At 50.1% G+C, this 23086-nt stretch overlaps 1 protein-coding gene across 1 annotated transcript in view; it reads left to right on the top strand.

Moving 5' to 3' along the window:
• Positions 1 to 23086, top strand: part of MAN1C1 (mannosidase alpha class 1C member 1) — a 51764-nt gene that overhangs the window by 2520 nt on the left and 26158 nt on the right. The window contains exon 3 of the mRNA XM_059488554.1: positions 15732 to 15828. Coding sequence (XP_059344537.1) covers positions 15732 to 15828 — 97 coding nt within the window. The remainder of the gene's footprint in view (positions 1 to 15731; positions 15829 to 23086) is intronic.

The raw sequence follows: 23086 nt of genomic DNA, 5'->3' as shown, positions 1-23086 counted from the left end.
CCCACACCTCCATTCACCCGGTGTCACCGAAATTAACGAAGTGTAAATTTCAGTTCGCTTATTCACGGTTATGGGGGGAAGAAACTTGCTTGGTGGGAGATGTCTTTGCTTGTGCAAGAGTCTCCATCCCTGGGGGTCAGATTTGCACAAAAACCAGGGGATGACAGAGCTTGGCTGGTGCAGGGCGATGGAGGGACGGGATGCAGGGGCCGGGGAGGAGCAGGAGGCTCTGTCCCTGCAGGTCCCTGTGGGACTGGCACTGGAATTGTCACCCCTGTGAGCTGGGGGGGCTGCCAGGGCCAGGGGAGGCTTTGGCCCCGTGTCCCCAGCCTGGCACACACGTGGAGCAGGCTGTGACCCAGTTAACCGGGTCTGTGTGGGATTCCATCGTGGCTGTCACATCCCTCGCCCTGATGGATAACCGACTTGGAGGGAATTCTGATCTGGGAAGAGGTGCCAATAAGTAAAAAGCACAGGTTTAATTAAGCAGAGTATAAATTTCCTGGGTCTGTGCTCTCGCAGAGGTGCAGGCATCCAGCGACGATGCTGGATTGAAGAGAGAATCAAGTCGGGGATAACACACCGAGGGCTTTCATCCTCTGCAACCTGCATCTCAAAAACAGTTTTTAAAGCTTCCCTCCCGCTGTCTTTGTCAGGCACTAAAACAAAGGCTGTGAATTCCAATTGCTCTGCCAGGCAAGCATGCCCAGGGGTGCTGGGTTCCTTGATGGTCCCAGGAGGGTTCCAGCCATCCTCTCCTGCTGCTGGGTGTGTGGAATGTTCCAGTGCCCAGCCCTCACGTGTGTGTGCCTGGCTCTCTGCAGATTGCCACCTCCAAGGTGTGCCAGGGAGCACAACGCACACCCAGGAACAACCCAGCTTCCACTCCCTGCAAACAAATCAAATTGAAAAAGCAAATTTAGGGGAAGCGAGTGGCATTCAGTCCTTCATTTGGAGTTAATTATTTTTTAAATATAGCATTATTTCAAGCTGTATGGATTCAGCCCCATCTGTTTCTAACAGCCATAATCAGTGCTGGGTAGCAGAGTTAGAGTTTTCAAGGATGAGAATCCATAAATATTAGTTTTATGCTGACAGCTAATTGCTCTTCAAACAGAGCCCTTATTTCTTAAAAGTGCCTACGCTTCTATTTATTCAGAGAGAGAAACAAATATGGTGCTGAGATATGAGGCTGAACATGCAAAACAAGGGAGGGTGGTGCAGCCTGGGGAAGAGATAAGGTGTGTCTCTTTTTGTTAATCAAAAAGACAAGAGGAGAACAAACCAGGAAGGTTAGAAGACAAATGCTGCATAAAAAAGAAACAGATGGAGCAAAAAAAAAAAGAATTGCAAGGAAGAAGTGATGATACAGCCTTTGGATTAGCAGATATTGCTCACATGATGGGAGATGCCAGCAGGGCAGGTGGTGGCTGTGCTGGCTGCTCTGAGTTGCTTTTCCCTCCTTCCTCCAGAGCTTTCAGTCCTGTCACTTGCTAGAAGGAGTCCCCAGCTGTCCTTGCACTGGGAGTTTTGTTCTTTTCTCTGCCTTTCCTCAGGCCATTCTCCCAGGTCTGTAACAGGGAGGATGGGTGTGGATGGGATTTGTGGATGTTTTTCCCCTTCCTGCCTGCCAGATGAAAGCCAGGAGGAAAAACTGGTACATGACCACAGATGCCCAGCCCAGAGACTGGAACTTTCTGTGTTCCCCAGGACCCTCCAGCGTGAGGAATTCCAGCCAGGAATCCGAGCTGGTGTCCCCTCCTTCCCAGCACCTCTGAGCTGCCTGATCTGCAGCTAAAGAGGAGGCAGTGCCATGGCTTCCCTGTAGCCCTGCTAGACCTTCCCTGCTTGAAAACCAGAATTTGAAGTGGAAAGCCCCATGGCCTCTCCCATTTTATTGCTGTTTGGGAAAGCCTTTGGGGCGTGAGGAGCGCTGGGGCTGTTTGCAGAGTGAGGAAACAGCGTGAGGCTGGGCTGACGTGTGTGTGCAGGTACCTTCACCTATAAACACGAGTCCAGGGTCAGTTAACAGTTGTTTTCTTGGAAGTACAAAAGGAGAGCAGCTGTATTGCACAGCTTTTGCTGCTGAAGGTCGTTGGTCACCTGCAGAACAGTCTGGGAGCCACTGCTGTGTGTTCCTGTGGGCAGCCCAGGCTGGGGCACTCTGACCTTTCCAGGAAAGCTGCGGAAAGCCAAATAACAAATGTGCCCATGCTGCAGGTTGGGAAATTTTGGGAGGGATTATTCATCTCTTAAGATGACCTCTGGAAAAGGTATTAGTTGTGCAATTGATCAGTCAGGCATGGCTTTGGGGATTAGCTGGTTTTTTACATGTGCCAAATACAAATCACCGATGCTCAGGGAAAAGAAAAAAAAAAAAAGAGAAGTGGTTGTAGCTGGAGAGTGACTGCAGAAATTCCACGGTGGGATTCCATATTTATTTGCTCTCAACAATTTCCAGATCAAATTGGCTCAGGGAAAAGTCAAAATTATTTCCCCTCTAACTGCTGCCTCTGCAAACTCAGCCTCAGATGTGAGGAAATCAGAGCGTGTGGTTCCTGCCTCCTGCATCGTAACCAGTAATAAAGATTGTGCTGGTGGAGCTGAGCTGACACTTTTGCTGATGATGGATGGAGCCAAACAGGCTGCTCCTTGCTGCACTCCTGGGTCTCACAGGTGGGGGAGCAGGGGGGAGACAGGGAAGAACATTTCTTTTAAGTATTTTTATACCAACCACTGCTTAAAGACAACCACAGGAACCAGGCAGAGCAGAAAGTTCATCATTAAATACTTCCAGCTCGGTCACGGGATGTGAGAAAAATGTGAACAGAGGGAGAGATTTATTAATTTTTCTTCTCTTTTTTTGGGTGCAAAAGGCACGTTTCCAGGCCTGAGGTGTGGGAATGCCTCGTGCCTGAACCTGGCAGTGCCTTTTGTCCCTTCCAAATGAGGGAATGTGTCACATCCAGGCAGGGATTGTCCCCTTGGGTCTGACACCTGCGTTCATTTCCTCTGGATTAATGATACCAAAGCCTGTTTGTTTCACAGTGCAGTTCTCTTCATCCTGGCTTTTCCTGCCATCTGCACCTCTCCCTGCCTCACCTGGCTGTCCCCTGTCCCCTCCTAACACAGCTCTAGGGATGTATTTGCTCTCAGAAATCGGCCCCTGGGGGCAAGGAGGCACCAACTCACACAGTTATCCTGCATCACTCTGCACATCAGCAGGTGGATCAGTCTTTGGAACACAAATATCTTGACAGCTTATCACTAAAAGGTAATTAGCAGGAGACAGGTATGTTATCAGGAGTTCAGCCTCTGCTGAAAGCCCCTTGGTGGTGGTTGCTGAGTTCCCTTTATGTGGTTTTGACTGTTGTGACTGCAGTGAAAAAACTGCCCATATTTTGGGCAGGGCTGGGGAAATGCTGCAGCTTCTCCTGATTTTTTTTTTTTTTTGCCACAGCCCTGGCCGCTGCCAGGAGAGCTCTCAGCCCTGGGGCTGCTTGCCTCTGGCTCACCTGTGTGTGTTTGGGTGCCCTCCTGGAGCTCACAGGTGCCCTGGGTTGGGCTGTGATCACCAGTTTGCCAAAAGCAGGGCTCAGAACAGCTCTCACGCTGAGCTGGGCTGTGAATCCCATCACCGGTCATCTCTGACCTTCTCCTCCCCACAGCCAGCAGGAAAAGGATGTCAGCCCTCTCCCTTTGCCTGCACTGTGCAACTTTCAGCGCACGCATCGGAGCAAATGCCTTTGAGTGCTGTGCTCTGGGGCTGAGCAGGCTCCAGGCCAGCCGTGAAATGCGTCCGTGGTTCTGTACGTGAGCAGCACCACGCTCAGCCCAGCTGGAAATGCTCCTGCCGTGCCCATCTCCCCTCTGAGGCACGGTCTGATCCTGTGTGCTGGGCGCACGGAGACCCAGGCACTTCCAACAGACTTGCTCTGGCTGCTGGGGGTAAGGAAACCAGTTCTCTGTAAAATATTTACTGTGGTGCAGTGGAATTATGCTCTCAAACCAGTCAGATGTGCTGTGATTGTAATTCTCTCTCCGGGGTAGAAATACCTCTGCAAGAGAGAATTTCTCTGCAGTTGGAAGCACTGGCTGGCTCCAGCCTTGCTGGAATTTTCCTTTGCTCCACACTCCTCATGCATTTATTTGCTGAACCTGTGAAAGGGGTACTGTGGTGGAAATCCCACAAATGGTGCGTGCAGTGGGTTCTTTGCTTCAGTAGCCTCCGGTGGATTCACGCAAACAGAATTTAAACCTGACCTGGAGCCTGTTCTAGCTGTAGGGGATACAGTTAATTGACTAAAAATGTATTTGTTCAGTCGGTGGAGTGCAGAGCACAGGAGTCTGGGCTGTGATCAGTGCTGCAGAGCTGCTTGCCTCAGTGCTACCTCGCTCTGACCCAGCACTCTGGAATTTGGGAGTGCTCTGCAATTTGCAGTCATTTGCTCCTCTCTCCCCAAGTCTAGCAGCGAAAGCACTTGTTCCACAACAACTAAATTTGATGCTAGACTGGTTTCTGAACTGCCACTTAGAGCCAGCACACGGCTCCAGCACTGCAGAGCTGCTGGCGGGCGGGTGATGAGTGAGTGCTGGGCGGGGGAAATGAAATGACTTTGTGGGATGCCCACAGATCTGTGCTGCTGAAGGAGCTGCACTCCCCTGGATCCCTGCAGGAAATGCACATCAGCTCCTGGAAATGGCGTGGGTGGGAAGATGGGCTTAGGGCAGGGGGATGGAGCCTGGCTGGGAGCTGTCAGTGACATCCTGCTGGAACCTCCCTGCTCCTCCGCCAGGCTGGGGCCTGAGCACGTCCAGGTCTTCAAATATTTACTGAAAAGCAGTCACCTGCGTTAAGATTCCGTCTTCCCAGCCAAAATTTTTATGGACTCATGATTAACTTTTAATCAATGATTAAATCTGCCCCTTAATGGGAGAAAGATTTTCGTGCTAAGTGTTCTTTCCTTTGGTTCTGTGTGCAAGGCTTTGCCAGATGAGGCTAATCCATCATGTTTAGTTTACTCTGTGACTCTGTTATTGTACAGATTGTTTGTCATTTTGATGTTTTTGAATACGTTCTCCGGTATTGAAAACAATTCCCATTTTAGATGGGGCAGCTGAGAGGGAGGAAGGGAAATGTACCTTAGTACTAAATGAGAGACTGACCTGAATATAAAACTGACATGCAGCTGTCAGAAGGAGAAGGCAGGAAGGAAAATTCACTCCAGTGGTGGCAAGAGGAGATCTTGGTGCTGGGAGCATTCTGATTTTTAAACTTTAGGAAGAGACTACATTTACATTCCCCAGAAAAATACTTTTCAGTGGAAGCTGTGAGTGGATTTGGCATGAGGAGCACACGCTGCCATGATTGCTGTCTTTACTCTGGGTCCCCTGGCACTTGAGTTCATCATCTGACAGCACATTTTGGAAGGGCTCCAGAGGAGCTGTTGTGGGCAGTGGTGGCTGTGAGCTGCACATAATGTGAGGGCTTTGTGCACGGTGCACCCAGGGCATGGCAGGAGGCGCGGCACCCCGGGAGCTGTGCTGCAGGAGTGGACAATAAACATCCCCATTTATGGGCCGGGATGGCACTCGTGTGTGCCCTGGCTAAGGGGCAGAGCAGCCTCTGGGAATTAAACGGGACACTCTGTGCTCTGCTCCTGAGGGCACATCCATGGTGGCGCCTCTGTGGAACGGGCACACGCTGCTCAGTCCCTGATCCAGCAGGAAATTATGCAGCAGAGCTGCTCCTGCTGGGCACCCCAGCACTCCCCAGGAGGACGCTGGAGTGTGAGTAAAGCACGAGGCTGCACTAAGCCGAAGTGACTGCTGTGCTTCCCTTCTGCATCTCCTGCTGCTGACAGCAGAGCTGCAGAGTGCCCTGTGGGATTGTGGAGCCCAAGGAGGGATTCAGCGGGTTTGGAAAGGGGAATTGTGTTCCTGAGGCCCTTTCCCTGGGCTGGAAGGCAGCAGGGTGCAGCTTTCTAGGAATGTGTGCTGGAACCTCCTTAGAGCCATCAGGCAGCCTGGGGCTCCCCATCCTTGTGCCCCCTGTGTGAGCCCCAGGCCCCATCCTGATCCTGGTGCCTGTTCCTCGGTGCAGCAGCAGGAACCCTGCCCTGGCCCCGCTCTGTGGGGCTCCCTGGGGGTCTCCCCTGCTGCAGCCTGCACTGAACTCTGGTTTCTCTGTGACCTCTCCCCTCTGTCAGAGCCAATTGAAGCTTTGCAGCTCAAGAGGTACCGGGGAGGACGGGCAGGCGACAGCGGAGCAGCAAACGGTTCCTGGGTTCATTTGAGCTAATTGTTCTAAAGGCTGGGATTGAGTGGGAGCCAGGAGCTCATTAGTTCTAATCTGGCCTCCAATACTTGCCTTGCGTGGCCCTGGAGCTGTTGTTAGATTTCCTCTCTGAGATATTGCAAGAATAAGGCCGCAAAGAATATTATAAAGAATATGAAATGCGGGAGATGGAGAAATCCTGCAGCATCTCGTGCCAGCAGCACTAGCACAGGAGGATGATATACAGTGAGTGTTCCTCCTAGAGAGTGTCCCTTCCCTTCCCTTCAGAGGCCCTCGCTGACAGAGCTCCTGCTGATTTATGGAGCAGGATGGCTCTGCAGCCTGTCTGTGCTGAGAATTGGAGCCGTGTTAGCGGCGTCCGAGCAGCCGTGTTTAAAGCAGGGCTCTTGCTCTAATTGTGTTAACACGATTTCCCTGGGCAGGGAGGGAAGTGCAGAACCGTGTACTTTGAGAAGTAACAAAGGATAATTGTGGAATAATCGTGTTTCATCCGTCCTGAAACCCTCCTGCTGCCTGGGTTAGCCAGCAGGATCTAATACAAATAAAATACTTCCAGTGGAAAAGGACATTTCTGGCTCTCCTTCCACATGAGCCTCGTTTTTCTCTGGAGTTTTCTAGGAAGGACATTTATTTACATTGGAATGCAGTGCTGATGAACCCAAACAAACCCCTGGCTGATTTCTGGTGCTCTTTTGGCTTTCCTGAAGGCCTTTCTCCAGCACCAAGACCATGTCAGGATTGATGAACCACTATGACTGTGTTTGATTATCTTATCTCTCAGAGGTTTGTGCTGCTGAGCCCAAACAACCAGAACACCACTGCTGCTGGCTGTGGCTCTGCCCACCCTCACTGGTGGCTGCAGAGCAAAATAATTCAAAAGGTTGGCACAGGACAAAGCCATAGGCAGCTCTCTTCTCTTGGTTCTTTCGTTTCTGGCTTTCAAAGGCTGAAATCAAGTTTTGAGCTGAGTGTTAGGGTGGGGTTTGGTGAGTGGAGGCTCATTCCTTAGGCCTGAGCGTTCTGTGGGTGCCACTTGTGCACTGACGTGGAGTCTGGGGGCAAGGAGCTGCCTCCAATTCTGATGTTATTTCTGCAGTTTATTACCCTGATGCCCGAAGCTGCCGTTCCCTGCTGTATTCTGTCAGCAGCCCATTAGTCTCAGCAGTGTGATGGCAGTGCTGGAGCAGTGCCAGGGCCCAGCCTTGATCCCTCTGGGCATGGGAGGTGAGGCCCAGGCCCCTCCATCCTGCCAGCTGAATCCTAACATTGTTCTCACACCCACCCCACCAACCTCATTTTCATCAGGGATCCGGTGTTTGTGACCTGCTTTGTGATGATTTATTGTGGGCCCTGGGGCTCCTGTAAGGGTTTATCAGCCTCTGGCTAATAAATTTGCTACTGTGGTCCCAGGATTTCTTGCAGCACTTTTGTGAGGTGACAGCTCTGACACGTGGCTGTAGGAAGGCTCTCAGTGAGTTTCTCGTGTCTGTTATTAGCTATTACCTGTGATAAATTATTGGACTAATCTCAGCTGACTACTTAATACTTGAGAATTGCTCTGTTCCTCTCTTCAGAAGTTCCAATCACGAGGAACTCTGGAAAAGGGAGAGGACAGCAGTGCTCCAATCTGTCCCTCTGAGCAAGGACTACAAAGACAGATGGGGAGCAGGTGAACCAGCAAGAAATCATTAAACTAAACTCATCCTCCCAGATCTCTCCTGCTAAGCCATCCAAGTGTGAGATGAAGCACAAGGTGTGCTGGCAGTCCTCAGCCTCCCTCTTTCTCCTGTTCCAGCATTTGGACTGAGACAAAGGCAGTTTCCAAACAGATGTTCCTCCTGCTCCCTGAATCCGCTCTCACAGCGCAGAACAGGAGCGGTGCAGGATGACTCTTGGCCTGTATTTACACTTTTTTCCTTCCCTTCTCCCTTCCCTTCAGCTCTCCCATCTGCTTGTGCTGTGTTTTGGGCCCCTGAGCCATCCGTGTGTCAGCAGCAATTCACACCTTGTGGGTGCTGGGGGAGAGGCAGCTCAGCTGCTGGTTCTGGGCTGGGGAGCTGAGCTCTGGGGGAGCTGGCACGGGGCTGCTCCATTTGTCTGTGCCAGCTGTGCTGGGTGTGGGGCTGAGCCTCACTTTGTGTCTCTGGGGATGCTCTGGGAGCCTTCCCTTGGCTGTGAGGCTGCTGGGGTGGGAGCACCCCAGATCTGGTGCACCCACCCTGATCTCCATCGCACCCAGGACAGGCAGGGAGCTCACAAATCCCCTCCTCTGCTGCCCTGCCTGGCCACGGCTCCCTGGCACACAGGAGCTCTGGAGCCTCTTTGCTCTTCCCACCCCTCTGAGGATTCCTGCCATCCTCCCCCAGCCAAGGCTCAGCAGTGCAAAGCCTCCTCTCCCCTCTGTTTTGTTTCTTTTCGGTATTGATCTGTTTGACATTTGTCCTACAGCCTGTCAAACAGACAGGCCCAATATGTTCTAGAGACTTGGGTTTTCTTTTTTTATTTTCCTTGAAAAAGAAAAGCAAAATATTTCCACACCTTTTCCTTTCCTTCCTTCTCCTTGCAGTGTTTTGAGTTACTTATGGCTACAGCTCCTTTTGAGCATCCCCTTGGGCTGTGGCTCTCCAGAAATGAGAATTCTGTGCAGATGGTATCTGTAGGGAAAAGGGAAAGAAACCTTCCCTTGCCATAATGCAGGTCTGTAAAAACAATCCTGTGTTTGTGTTTCCATCCACCTTCCCATGCAGCGTGGGGGGATCCTGGGCAGGAGCTGATGGATCCTGCCTGCCTGCTCAGCTCTTGCTGGTGCTCACCTGGAATGCTGGGCACTTTCAAGGAGAATTTGTAGTCTGTGTGTAATTAGGGATTTACAAAGCCCTGTGCTGTACGTGCTTGGAGAGAAGTAGCTGAAATGGAAGAGCCCTCAAGGCAGCCTGCAGGAACGAGACAGTGCCCAAAATCTTGAGAGCTCAGGGAATTCCCTGTGTGGTTTGTGCTGCAGGCTCAAAACCCAGGAGGGGACTCGGAGGTGACATTTGAAGGAGCATCATTACTAGGGAAGTAATTTTTTCCCCACTTTTCTTTCCTTAAAGTGTGCTGAAATGCAATAGTAGTTGCTAAGAAAAGCCAGACTGTCCAGCCTGGAGTGAAACGGAGTTGAAGAAATGCAAAGAGCAGTGTCACCCAATGGGTGCTGGTGGCTTTGTGCTCCTCCTGCTGTCCCGTGTGCCTGCAGAAGCTCAGGAAGTGTGTTTGACCCGCAGGTGCAGCCTGGGGCTCAGGGATTGCCTCTGCTGCCATCTCCCTACACAGTGACAGCAGTGCTGACAAGCCGGGACACAAGGAGTGTTTATTGTGTTTATTACACTGTGCAGTGCCAGCCTGGCTGTGCTCTGCAATATCCTGACTCTGATCAGCCCTAGGGGCTCGCAGGGAACATGAAACTGAGGTGTCAGGGTGGCCAGGAACACAAATTCCTTTTGTTCCCATCAGTATTTTCCCCAGGCTTTGATTCTGGGAAGCAAAGGAAGAGGAGGCTGCAGTTCCCCTGATCTCTCCACTAAATCACCCCGTGCTTTGGTCTAGACTTGCAAATTTGTTCTCAAAACCATTGTCAGCCTCTTCCAGGCCAGCATCTCATTACAGAGCGAACTGCAAAATCAACTGCTCTTGCTGACATGTTTCCTGATTTAGATGCAGCTGGATCCAGCTGGGGTTTAGTGCCTCAGATAGCCTGAGAAGGGTTTTATTTTTTTCCCCCTCTTGACACGGTTAAATCTAGTTGCATTAGGAATTTAATTAGGTGTTAGTTTAATTGTGGTTTGAGCTGTTTTCTCCCATTCAGCTTGCCTAGCGGGGACTGACTCTTGAGTTCTATTTCTGTCCTTGCTACTAACACTGACAACCTTGGGCTGCTCTGTCCTCCCAGTGCATTTTTCTGTCCTCCCAGTGCATTTTTCTGTCCTCCCAGTGCTTCTTATCCTGCTTTTCCCTGATTGTGCTGGGCAGGGAGTGCTTGGCTCTGCAGGTCTGTGCTGGAGAACTCACCTTGACCTGGCTGCTTGGGAACAGCAAGGAGAGCTTCAGAACTTTTTTTTTTTTTTAATATTGTGACTTGCTTGAAGGTGATTTCTTCAATTCCTAAAGAATTCTCCCATTGTTCCAGTGATGGAGATCAGTTTTCTGAGCAATGTCTTTGGCTGCTGTGCAAGAGAGGGTGAGCTGTGGTAGCAGCTGATGGCAGAAAAATCCACCCATGCAGCTTTGGGAAGGAGTTTGCCAGAAAGAAATCAAAGCAAAGCCCGACTCACCTGTTGCTGCAATTGCTCTGTTACATTTTTTTCCAGATAAAGCTGCCTGTAGCAAGCAATTCCTCTATCTGCCATCTCCTCCTGAGCTCTCGGCTGGTGTGTTTGCAGGCAGGAGCTGACAGGGATGGAAATTTTGGGTGAGAATCCTCCAGGAAGAGTGGAGCCCCAGGGAGGAGTTCTGTACCCAGGCTGCTGCTTTGGGTGTGGAAAATGAGCCTTTATCTTGTGTTTAAGGAGAACCTGATGGGCAAAGTGAGCTCAGGCTCTCAGTGTCCAGTGCCCTCTGGGTGTTTCTGTGTCCAGTTCCCTCTGGATGTTTCCACCCTGCCCAGTCTCTGTGTTTTATCTGGAGGAGCTGAGGAGCAGTGGAAGCTGCCCAGAGGATGTGTCAGAGTCACCAGTGGAGAGGAAAGAGCTGGAGCTGGGCTTGTGCTCTCCTGGCTTTCCTTTGGAGTGACAGGCTCAGGTTTTACTCCTTGGCCATCAGTTAAAGGGATGAGTTTGATTTAAAGTGGGAGGAGAGAGGGGATGTTGGATTACCACGTTTGAGGGCCCATTAAATGGAAATCTCTGCAGTTCCCGAGTGCTCCATCCCAGCAGGACAGAACACGGCTGCTGGAAAACAGGCAGGTTAGCCAGGGTGCCTTTAAACTGCTGGAGCTGCTGTTGGGATCCATTGGATTTCCTGTAATCTTTAATTATGAGGTGTAATTGCTTTAGGATGGATTGTCAGTGTTGGTGTCCATCTGCGGGAGTTGCTTGGTAACGTCCCTGGGGCTGCAGCTCCTCCTGCTCTGCACTCCCAGGCTTTCAGAGGCAGCTCTGGCTATCAGTGTCTGCCTAAATGGAACATCTCCGTGCTCTGGAGTGAGCACACAGCCTTTTTGTTATCATTTTGCTGTTACATAAAAGCATTACCGGGGACACGGGCCCGGAGAAGTAACCTGAGAAGTTGCTCAGCTTTCTATTAAGGGTTTTCAAATGAATTCCAGCCTTTTTATAGCATTCTGCCCTGCTGTTTGCCTGGGTATTTATATCTCCATGTGCAGCAACACAAAATAAACATGATGCTGTTTCATTACCTTTTCAGCAGATCCTGAATTATACAGGTTTATGCAAGTTTGATAAGGGAAAAATGCATCCATTATTCCAAACAGAAATGAGTTATTCCAATGTGTTCAGGCAGACTTCTTCCTACAAGATTGACAGTTCCTCTTTTCCTTTCTTTCTTGTCATCTGGCAAATTATGTTTTATACAGGAGGGGAAAATAAAATGTCATTATTGCAGCTGGAAGACCCAAAGTGGCACAGGGTTACCATGGGGCAAGGAGGTTAAAGGTGGGAAAGAACTGGTCCTGCTTTGGAAACTGTCAGCACAAATAATCTGCTCCAGCTGCAGGAAAAGGAAGAGAGATGGGGGAAAAAACAAGTTAGGAATACAATGGAGAAAGAAATATTGAGATTACACTCACCCCCCTGCCCTCCTTTTTTTCCTAACCCAAACTGGGAATTTCTTTGATATTTTATAGGGGAGTGTTTGAAGGGAAGTTGAAGGAAGGAGGCTGAAGAGGCACGGAAGTGGTTATCTTGTGTAGATAATGGCTTTGTGCAATGTTCCTTGGAAGTGCTTGAAAGGGGCTCATTGGTTGGTATATTTAGATTTCATCTTTTAAGCATTTACTAATTATCCCAGTCTAGATGGATAAAACTAATCAAATAGCTGTTTGGGAATGCTCTGCTTTGGAAATCTTCCGTGTTGACAAAAGGAGGGCAAGTGATGGTGGGGGGAGCTTTTTCTTCTTTTCTTTCCCTCTCTTCTCTCTGCTTTTTGCAAGTCCATAAGCCCAGAGATTTGGAGTGGTTTAGATATTAAATGTGCTAAAGATTTGCACGTCTCATCAAAGTGAAAACACTTTCTTGGTCAAGTTTTTATCCCGAGACCCATTTCCTCATTACCTGGGTCACAGCATCCCTAAATGCTTTTTGTTCTGCTGCTGCCTCTGTGAAACACAGGTGGGCTTGAAAGCCAGGCCCCTTTTGGGTTTGGATGGAGCAAAGCACAGGAAAAGATGGGGATCTAAGGGGTGAAAATGATAGTGCAGGTTTTCAGAGGTCAGTTTTGTCGTTTCTAATTGATTTTAATCCAGGCTTGTCTGTCTGGGCAGCTGAAACTCCAAAGTAACAAGTGACTTGCAGGTGAAAGGAAAGAAAGAGCAATCTGACAAATTAACTTATAAATTTGGAAGTCTCTGCTATAAATCAGCTGAGACCCAGAGTGCTTAGAATACCAGGCCCAAATAGATAATTGTCTGTTAGGTGGCAGATGGCTCGCTGGTGAGAACAAAATCTGAAATTATGGATCTATTTCCATAATTTTTGTGGTTCCAGTGCCATTTTTCAAATGCAAAATGGCACAGTGTTAACACTGATGTATTGTAACGTGTCAGGACCAGAATTCATAAAATATTCACTTCTAATCCTCATCAGAAATGAGCCTGGAACGCCTCACCACACACATTCCCCTCCCTCCTGCGTCCATCCCTTCCCTTCCAGGCTGGAGTTTGGAATCTCTGTGAGTGTGGAGCCCCCCCTTTCAGGACCTTGCTGCATCCCCCCAGTGCTTTGGAAGCCAAATTTGGGCTGCAGAGGCAGCTGTAGGCAGAGTGGTGCAGATGCTGTTTTGGCTCTTCACCTTTTCCAGTTGCTGCTCTTTGGAGCCCTCAGTGGAGAGAGGCAGGCTCCGGGGTGCTGGGAGATGAAAAGCTGCCACGTTCTGCGTCCTGCCTCCCAAATCTGCAGGGTTCCAAGGCAGCCAGCACCGTGTGCTTCACCCAAAGGCAGCACTGCCATCCCTGAGCATCAGCCTCTGAACAGAGGCAGAGTTTGGGCAGGAATCTGTGCTGGGGAATTTCTCACAGCAGTGTGGCACAGGCAGCTGAAATGGCTGAGGAGGCAGGCGAGGGATTCACGTGTTGGCTCCGTCCTGGGGGACGTGGGGCACTTTGGGGAGCCTCAGGCTTGATGAGGAGATAGAAAAAGAGATTTTCCCCACAGACGTGGCTGATGGAGGCTGAAGGGAGGCCTGGGTGGTTTCCATGCCCTCCCTGGGATGGGGGTGTCTGCAGGCACCCCCAGGGAGCTGTGCCCTGGTCCTTGTGCACTGGAGGGGTTAAAGAAGTTGAGGGAAGGAAATAACATTTCACACTCAGCTTAAAATGAGGCTGACTCAGGATCACAGCGTTAGGAGTTTTAGGGAAGAAAACAGAATAATTTCCACATCCTGTGCATGTCCAGGCTCCCTGTGTGCCAGGAGGGTGGGTGCCCATCCTCACCCTGACTGAGGAGCCCAGGAGGGGCCTGGCTGGTTCCTTGTGGTGCTGCTGGATGTGGGAATGCTGCCTGGACAAACACCATCCTCCCTGCTGCCAGCTCCAGCAGCAAGCTCTGACACACAGAATTGCTCTGCATGGCCCAGGGAGAGGCCTGAGCTCCTCACAGACTCACCCTGGTGTGTTCGTGGAGAATGAGAGCTTCCCATTTAGAACCTGCTGCCACTGGGGAAAAAAACCAAAAAAACAACAAAACAAAAAGAGATTTGGCAAAAATAAAGCAAGCACCCCGAGTCATATGCCTGGGACATGTCTGAGTGCATTTTGTGGAGGGTTTCTTCCCCCTCCCTGGGTCATTATTTAGTTCTCCACTGACTAATTCATCCCACACTGAGATTTTAAACCCCAAATTGCCTTTATTTGTTTGTCCAGCATTCCATCTCCTGGTGGTGTTGGAGCCTGAGTGTTAACAATCAGTTCAGCAAATGTTTATCCTCCTCCATCTGAGCAGCTCCAGGAAACTTTACTTTGGAAGCTTGATGTTTAAAAACGAGGGGGGAATCTGGGGATGTGGCTTTGTGCTAATTAAGGAGGATACTGCCAGGGGCTTGTGATGCTGGGTTTGTGAAACACACAGCTGGAGGGGAGAGTGAGAGCTGAGATGACAGGAGGAATTTCAGGAGGAATTTCAGACCAAGGCAACCTGTGATCCTGATCCTGAAACAGAGCCCTGCTGCAGACACAGGACAGGAGCGCTCTGTGCAGGAAGGATTTTGTTTAAACTGCCATTTTCCCTCTAAAGCCTGCTCTGAGGGAAGCGTTTCAGACTTCTCTTATCTTTGTTGGAGAACATGGCTGCTTCTCTGAAGCCCCCTCTTCCCCTTTGTTATCTTTTTTTGCCAGGGATTGGATCAAAGGATGTTCAGGTCAGTGCAGTGCTGGGGCTGGAGCTGCTCAGAGCCAGGCTGGTGTTAGAAAAGGCAGCTTGGTTTAAGGCACTCCTTGGAATCTGACAAGCCCCAGTCTCTCCCAGGTGAAGAAAGGACACTTGCATGTTTAATTTGCCCTCCCAGAGGGGCAGGAGGACAGACAGAGCTGCTCTGGGATATGTGTGTGTGTTGGAACTTGCACAAGCACTGCCCTGCAGCCCTCAGGGGAAGGTCAGGGTGCTGGGCTCGGGCAGGACAGCTCAAACATCCCAAAAGGAATTGTTTGAGTTGGAAGGGGTTGCTCAGAAATCACCCAGCCCCTGTGCAGAGCTGTCTGAGGGAAGCACTGTGGAGTTCTGAGAGAAGATAACACAATGTCGTGGGTTTGGTCTTTGTGAATGTATATTAATTATGTCAATTAACAGAATGAAAACCTCTGTGCAGTCCCTAAGATCAGCTCCTGCCTGTACTTAGGCATAGATCAGCTTTGGCCTTACATTCTTAGCCCATTTTAACAACCATTCTGAAATACTGCTGTATTTAACAACCATTCTGAAGTACTCTCTGAAAAAGGCTGGAAATTCAGAGATGGAGACAGCTTTTTACAAATCCCACGTGGTTTGCAGGGCCAGGGTGAAACGTGGGGTTTTGGTGGGACATGTGCCAGGTTCTTCCCCAGGAATGATGAACTGGAGACTTCCCAACCTCTGGGTGCAGCCCCGCTCCTGGTGTTCAGTGGGAATGAAGATTTTCTCATTAACAGGCCGTGGGTTCAGCAGTGAGTGGGAAACTGCCGTGGGTTCCCGGAGCTCAGGAGTGGAAATCCTCACTGTGCTGACTGTTTTTACTGCCTTTGCCCTCGCAGATGATGAAGTTTGCCTGGGATAACTACAAGCAGTACGCCCTGGGGAAGAACGAGCTGCGCCCGCTGACCAAGAACGGCCACATCGGGAACATGTTCGGTGAGTGGGGCTCAGCTGCTGCAGTTCCACTTTTCCTGAGCTTTGGAAGTCACATGTGCAGGGCAGGGAGGTGCCTGTCACAGCTTTGACCCCGTCCCTCTCAAAGCTTTGAATCCCTGTTCTGTGCCTGGCCAGGGCTGGGACCTCGTCCCTGCAGGCAGCTCCCAGTCCCAGCCTGGGGCTCCTCTCTGTGCACAGCCAGCACCAAATGCAGTGCTAAAATCAAAGTGTCTTTATTAAAACATGAAGCCAGCCCAGAGCTGACAATGCTGCTATTTGTCTGGGCTTGTAGGCTTCGGGACCTGACCAAATTGAGCATTTTCTCTCTCTCGTTTCTTCACTGTTGAGCAAGATGTGAATTCCATGAAATATTGAGTGAATCAATATTAAAAGCTCTTTATACTCTGTGCTAACTGGCTTGTATAATTTTACTCTTTAGCAGATTATCTTTTTTTATGTGAGCCACTTTGAGTGCTATTCCCCTGCTCATTCTGGTGGGATACTTGTTGTGGCTTTGGGGTATTTGTTGGCTTTTGGGGATATAAATTGTATTTTTGCGGCTCTGCACAGGGAGCATTTCCCTGCTCTGCTCCCTGAGCCTGTGCCATGGGGATCCCTTCCTTTCCTTTCCCTTCCCATCCCTGGGGAATTCCTGCTGTGCAGAGGGCTCTGGGCTGCTGTCCAGGGATGTGTGTGCAGAGATTCTCTCCTGGAGTTCCTCCATGGGCAGGTCACCGTGAGCTGATTGCAGAGGGTGGCACTGAGGGTTGGAGACCACTCCCATCCTGTTCTGCACTCTGTAGGTGCCCAGGTCCTTCTCCACACCAGCTCCAGGACCTGGGGGGAGCTTTCAGCCTGAGGGTATCTGCTTTGTGCAGAGCCCAGCGCTCATCCTGCTCAGCTTTGGGGGCTGAGGTTGGGGAAGGGGAATGTGAAGGTGGAAATGGCATCAAGTGTCTGTGACACCATCAGAGAGGGTTTGGGGTGACTGATTGTGGCCTTCCAGGACCTGAGGGAGGACAAGAAAGATGGAGAGACCATTTAGGAGGGTGTGGAGTGACAGGAGTGGCTTCAAAGGGACAGAGGGCAGGCTCAGATGGGACATTAGGGACAGGTTCTTTGCTGTGGGGTGGGGAGGCACATCTGGCTCACAGCTGGCTGGGCTGCAAGGAACCCCATTACCCCTTGTGGAGGCTCAGGGAAGGAGGTCTGGGATTGTCACAGGCTGGGTGTGAGCAGCCCCTGCCCCTGGCCAGCCCCTGTGTGCCAGGAGCTCTGGTTTGGGTGGGTTTGGCCTTGTTTTGCTCTTTCAGCCCCCTCCAGCAACAGCCAGGTTCCTTACTGGAGACTCTGCATGGAGTTCAGAGCAAGCTGAAGCATTTTGCAGCTCTTCCACTCTGGCAAGCTTGTCAAAATTCCTCAAGGAGTGTGCCAGTAAACAGACAAAAATATTGAAAGCTTTAAAATGCGTTTATCATGCTAAAACAATTGACAGTACTTATGCTTGTTTGCAGTGTGCCTGTGAGCACTCTCAAGAAAAAATGCTTTGGAGCACGAGGATTTGCAGACAATTGCAGAAAAGCAGCTCCATGGTACATTTCAGCCTTTTCATAGGCTTTTCCCCCTCCTGGCTGTGCCTCTAAAGGAGAGAGCATCAGGCAGTCCCTTGGTGCAGCCCTCTGTCCCTCTGAGGAGCCAGGACAGGGCCCTGTGGCCCTGCACTGCTGCCCATTCCCCCTCCTGTCACACCAAGTGCCTTTTTATCCCAAGCTCCAGCTGGAGAGGAGGCAAACTGGGTGCTCTCCAGGCTGGAAATGTCAATATTAAGCTGAGATTTCTGTGCAGCTGCTTCCATGTGGGAGGGGAGGAACCTTTTTGGGGCTATTTTCGAGTGTGTTTGCGTGCATGGGAAGCAATCAAGTTCCTGAAGGGTGAATTTGCTGTTGTGGATGTGCTGCTGCTCACTTGGAGCCTCCAGCTTGGCAGCCTCAGCCCGGGGGGAGCTGCTCTGGATCAAATATTGCCTCTAAGTCCAAGTAGAAATAAAAATGAACTCTGAATTCTGCTCCTGCAGAGTGCCCTGCTCCTCCTGGCAGCCAGGACAGAGCATCCCTCCCCATTTTCCTGCACAGGTAGGAAAACTTGGATCCCCAGCCCCATCAATCTCTCCAGAAATCCAACTTTGCCATTTCCCAGGTGTTTTTCCAGCATTCCCCCTCTCCTGCACTGTGATCTGGTCTCATGTTCCTGCTGGTGCTTGGTGTTCTCCAGCTCCTGTTTCTCTCATCCTCCCACGTTTCTGGCCAGGGTTTATTTGCACAGAACTCCTGTGATTGCTGTCATTTACAATCACTGCAGCTCGAGAGCCCTTTCCTTAAACCCACAAGCTGTGCTCCTTTCATCAGCATTAATTATTCATCAGCCACGCTTGTGGTAAGAAGTGCCACGCTGAGCAGCCCAGCCCATGCCCTCCAGCGGGGTAAACACGGTTTGGGCTTTAGGTGTGGGATGATTTCCCTGGAAATGGTGCCATGGGAGTGGGCACAGTGCCCCACAGAGGGTGGGGGATGATTTCTGATGGAGCAAACCCCACGTCACGAGGTTCCAGTGGCTCCTAAGGGCTGCACAGCTTGGGGGGTTAATTATTAATTTATTTTATTGTTATGTTTATTATTTATATTTTTATTATAATTATTATTAATTCATTTTAGGTTCAGGGTTGTCTGCAGAATGCCAGGCACTGCTCAAACCAGACCCCAAACAAGGTGGTTTAGGAACATTTAAGCAAAAAGGCACAGCCGAGCTTGAGGCTGAGGGTGAGGCTGGAGATCTGCAGGCACCAATTCTGCTCCCAGTGCTGATGCAATTGTTTTAACCCTTCTCAACACCTCAGCCCTGCTGCCTTGGGTGCTGTAGGGATTAAATTCCGTGGTGTTTGCAGGGGTTCCTCCCTGGGGCTGCTGGAGAGGGCACAGCCCCTGAAATGCACCTGTCACCCTGAGCTCCAGAGCTCTGGATTATTATTCTGCCCACTCCCCAGCTCTGTCAGAGCCACTTATTTTTCTGACAAAATGTTTTTAAAATCCTGATAGCTTTACAGAGCTTCTGCAGCTACGGGAGAGTGAGCTGGCATCTCGTTCTGCTCGTGCATCAGCTGAATTGTCAGTTACATTTTGATTGCACAGTCTTTTAACAATGATAAGGTGAGAAGCCTGATTTTCAGATATCTCTTGAAGTGTGCAGTGCTGGCAGCAGAAGAATCTTTCTTTGACTTATACCCTGAGCCAATTTGCTCTGAAATCAGTGACAGCAAGTAAATATGGAACCCTGCTGTGCTGTTAGGCGTTCCTCACCACCTAAATGCACGTTGGTTTATTAATTTTAGTTTAAAAATAGCGAACCTTAACCAGGTTTCTCCCCTTTTTTCCCTCTTTCCCCACTCGATATCATGCCTTGAGATCCTGAATTGCCTCGTTGCAGCCATTGCTGCTCTCAGCATATGCTGAATTTCTGCAGCACAGTGAGGCTGCCCAAGTGCCAGCTGTCACAGCCAGGGCACTGCCAGGCCAGCAGGAGGGGTGGCACAGCTCTGCCAGCAGCTGGGCTCAATTTCTGCAGGTGTTTGCACCTCAGCCTGCAGCAGGGCCATCCTGTGTTGGATTGCCTGGTGACAGGGCCCAGGCTGGAGGAATTGCTGGAAAATCCATGGCTGTGTTTGTGTGCTGGGCTCAGACTCTGGCTGGGCTGTTTGCTTTGAGGACAGGAGGTCACTGGCCTCAGCTGCCTGGAAATGGGGCTGGTTTGGCTCAAAGGATGAAAAAAGGGGAAGAAAAGCAGTGACCACAGGAATGCATCCAGAGAGGCCGCTGGAAAGCACACAGCTGAGCTCCAGAACCTTCAGGTTTGTTCTGCCTGGCAGATCCCACCAGAATTTGTCTCTGCCCTGCCAGGCTCAGATCTGGATGGAGATTCCAGCAATCCCATTGAATGTTCCAGGAATCCCCAGTGGATTTAACACCCCCAGGCTCCTGTGCCAGCAGCTCCTTTTAACAGCAGCTGCTCAGGTCCTGGACCCCAAAATCTCCAGGTGCCCCCAGTCTGGCCAGCTGAGCCAAACATTTCCCAGAGAGCTGCTTCCTTCTGCAGGATTTGGCAGGCAGCAAACACACCCAGCTCAGTCAGAAGCAACAGGAGCTGGTCTGGGAATATATAACAGAGATAATTGAATGAAAATATTAATTCAGCAATAACCCAGCTACCAGAAGAGAAATGGGAACCTCCAATTGTGCAATCACTTACTGCACCTTTTCTCTTCTGTCTCTGGGTCTCTTTCCCTGTGATCACAAAATTGCAAAACCCTGGAGAGTCCTTTTATGTGATTAAAATAATAATAATAATAATAATAATAATAATAATAATAATAATAATAATAATAATAATAATAATAATAATAATGGTTCTTTTAATTTCTATGCTCAATTATGCCTGCTGCCTGTTGCTCATGACATTGGATGCTTGGCTCCATGGGCTCTTTAAAGAGAAAAATACCTTGTAATGAAGATGTTGCTGGAACTCTGTTGCTCCCTGGCATCATCATCTTTTTTTATCTTTTTCATGTGTAATGTTCCCCAGATGAACAATTTTCAGGAGGGCATTTTGAGTTGACTTTGGCTTTTGATGTCAGTGAAATCTGCAGCAACAAACTTATTTCCTGGCAGCAGGAAGCAGGGAATCAGGATGTGCTCCAAATCCCAAACTCACTGGAGTCTGGCTGCGTGTTGGAGCTGACATTAATCCCTGTTTTGGGTTTTTTTCCCTGTTTTGACATCACTCCCAAGCTAATTAATCCTTCAGGAGATCTGTTCCTACTCCACTCTCACCTTGGGTCCTGCTGGCAGTGGTGGCTCAAACTTCAGGGCTCTGCTGGACCCTAAACAGGGGTTTAATCTGATTACAGTGGCTCAGCTGACTTCTCAGCTTGAAATACTCATTTAAAAAGTTTAACCAGAAAAAAATCCCCAACGTCTCAAGAGTGGCCTCCAAATGAGGCCACCTTGGCATCAAACCCTGGCTCTGGGGCTGGGCAGGGCAGTGACTGTTGAGAAAATGTCATTTGAACAGAGTGGGCTCATCTCAGATTTGCATTTTAGCAGGGGAGTGAAGTCAGGAGGGAGAAGGGGTGCGGAGGCTGAGGGATCTGGGCACTCTGGGCACCCAACCTGCCCTAGCAGCAAACTGGGCGAGCTCCGGCTCATCTCCCCCAGCCCATCCATCAGCCCAGCTTCCTCAGCAGCTTCCTGAACTTTCCACTGAGCCCAGGCTGGGGCTGGAGCCTGACGAGGCCTGGGAGGAGCGGAGCGTGCCGTGGGATTTGTCAGGAGCGCTTGGCGCAGCAAAACGGGGCAGGAGGAAACAAAACAAGGAGCAGAAAAACAGCCATTAGAGCAGCAGGAAAAGGGAGAGAATTGAGCAGAGCTGGGAGTGGGGAGGGTTCTGTGGGGCCTCTGTGGGCTGTGAGACAGGAGCAGGCAGAGATGAGGAGGAAGCCACACGTGAGCAGCCCCGTGGCGCAGCATGCAAGGAACAATCAGGCTGGAGCTATTTTTTAATCCTTTTTTCAGGCTCTGGGTGTATTTTAAAACACAGCGAGCTCGTCTTTAAGATTTTTTCCTTCTTTGCTTTTAATATTTTCTTTAAGCACCCCATTATGGATGTTGCCTGTGCCTCATTCTGGACACTAATTATGCGGAAATAATTGTCTAATCTTGAGAGATATTGAGCGTGTGATTAAAAGGCAGCCAGCTGAGGGTGGGTGGAGTTGGACTGCTCACAGATCCAGCTCTGGATTAGGAGCCTTTGGTGGCAGCTCCACAGCAAAAGCTGAGTTGGAGGCTTGGCACTTGCAGCTGGTTTGAGCAAACATCCAGCACCCGCTCCAGGGAGCTGGGAACCACTGGGAGCCTGGGTTGGGGTGGGATCCATGGGATAGGATGAGATGGGATGGGATCCATGGTTTGGGATGGGTTGGGATGGGCTGGGATCCATGGGGTGGGATGGAATGGGATGGGATCTATGGGATGGGTTGGGTTGGGATGGTTTGGGATGGGGTCCATGGGATGGGATGGGATGGAGGGATGGGATGGGATCCATGGGCTTTGAGGGCACTTCCCACCCAAACCAGTCTGGGATTCCTTAGGGAGGTAGATGCCCCACCTGGGGCTCCTGATGCCCTGCTTGGGCTGAAGGTGGATTTTGGCAGTGCTCAGGGCCACTGCTTGCAGTCAGATTCTTGATGAGGTTCTTGCCAGAATCACAGAATTAAGGCTGGAAAGGACCTTTAAATCCAAGCACTGGTCCAGCACCAGCCCTGTGCTCACCACTAACCCACATCCAGATGTTCCTGAGCACTTCCAGGGCTGTGACTCCAGGAGTTGCAGTGCTTGATAACCCATTCAGGGAATAAATTTTCCCTCTGTCCAACCTGAACCTCCCCTGACACACCTTGAGGCCATTTCTTGTCCAGTCCCTGTTCCCTGGGAGCAGAGCCTGACCCTCTCTGGCTCCAGCTCTGTTCCAGGAGGAGTTTGCAGCCACAGCCCTCCCTGCACTACCAGAAGCTACATCAAATCCAGGTTAAGAATATTTTAAAAATACACTTTTAGCTATGCCTTTTAATGTTGGAAATATCTTGAGACTCGAGGGTTTCTTACCTTTATCCCTCTGTGTTTTAGCTTTCCCTTGTTTATTCAGAGGAGATGGAAACTGTACAGCAAAAACCCACTTACTTTGGTTTTAATTCACTTGGTTTCTGCTGCTGAAACTTCTGAAGAGATTAAGCAGGTTCCAAACTGGCTTTGCTGTGTTGGATTTCACATTTAGAACTTAACTGCTTTATCACATCATTTTGTGCTGCTGCTGAGGTTTCTTTCCACCCTCATTATGTATCTCATTGGATATTCATCTGGATTAGTGTTAGATTTTGACATTTTTCCATTCACCTCCAGGAGATCATATATCAAATGGGTCCTGCTACTGAATTTCTTCCTGTGTAATTTCTCCAGGTGCTTGTTTCTGATATTTTTTTTCCATCTCTGCTGCCTTTTTGGGGGAGAGGAGTCCCTTATCTCTCTCAATCAGTGGGTTTAACTCCCTCCCTCAGGACGTGAGCTCTCAGATTTGTCCCTGCTCGGGGCTGGCTCTGTGTGCTCAGAATGCTGTGGCAGGCATTTGTCACTCCAAGACCTTTATGCTTTCACAG

Source organism: Ammospiza nelsoni, chromosome 25 (genome assembly GCF_027579445.1).
Source record: "Ammospiza nelsoni isolate bAmmNel1 chromosome 25, bAmmNel1.pri, whole genome shotgun sequence".
NCBI classification, from domain to species: Eukaryota; Metazoa; Chordata; class Aves; order Passeriformes; family Passerellidae; genus Ammospiza; species Ammospiza nelsoni.
The sequence above is the reverse complement of the archived record's forward strand: the minus strand, read 5'-3'. Positions and strand labels throughout refer to the sequence as shown.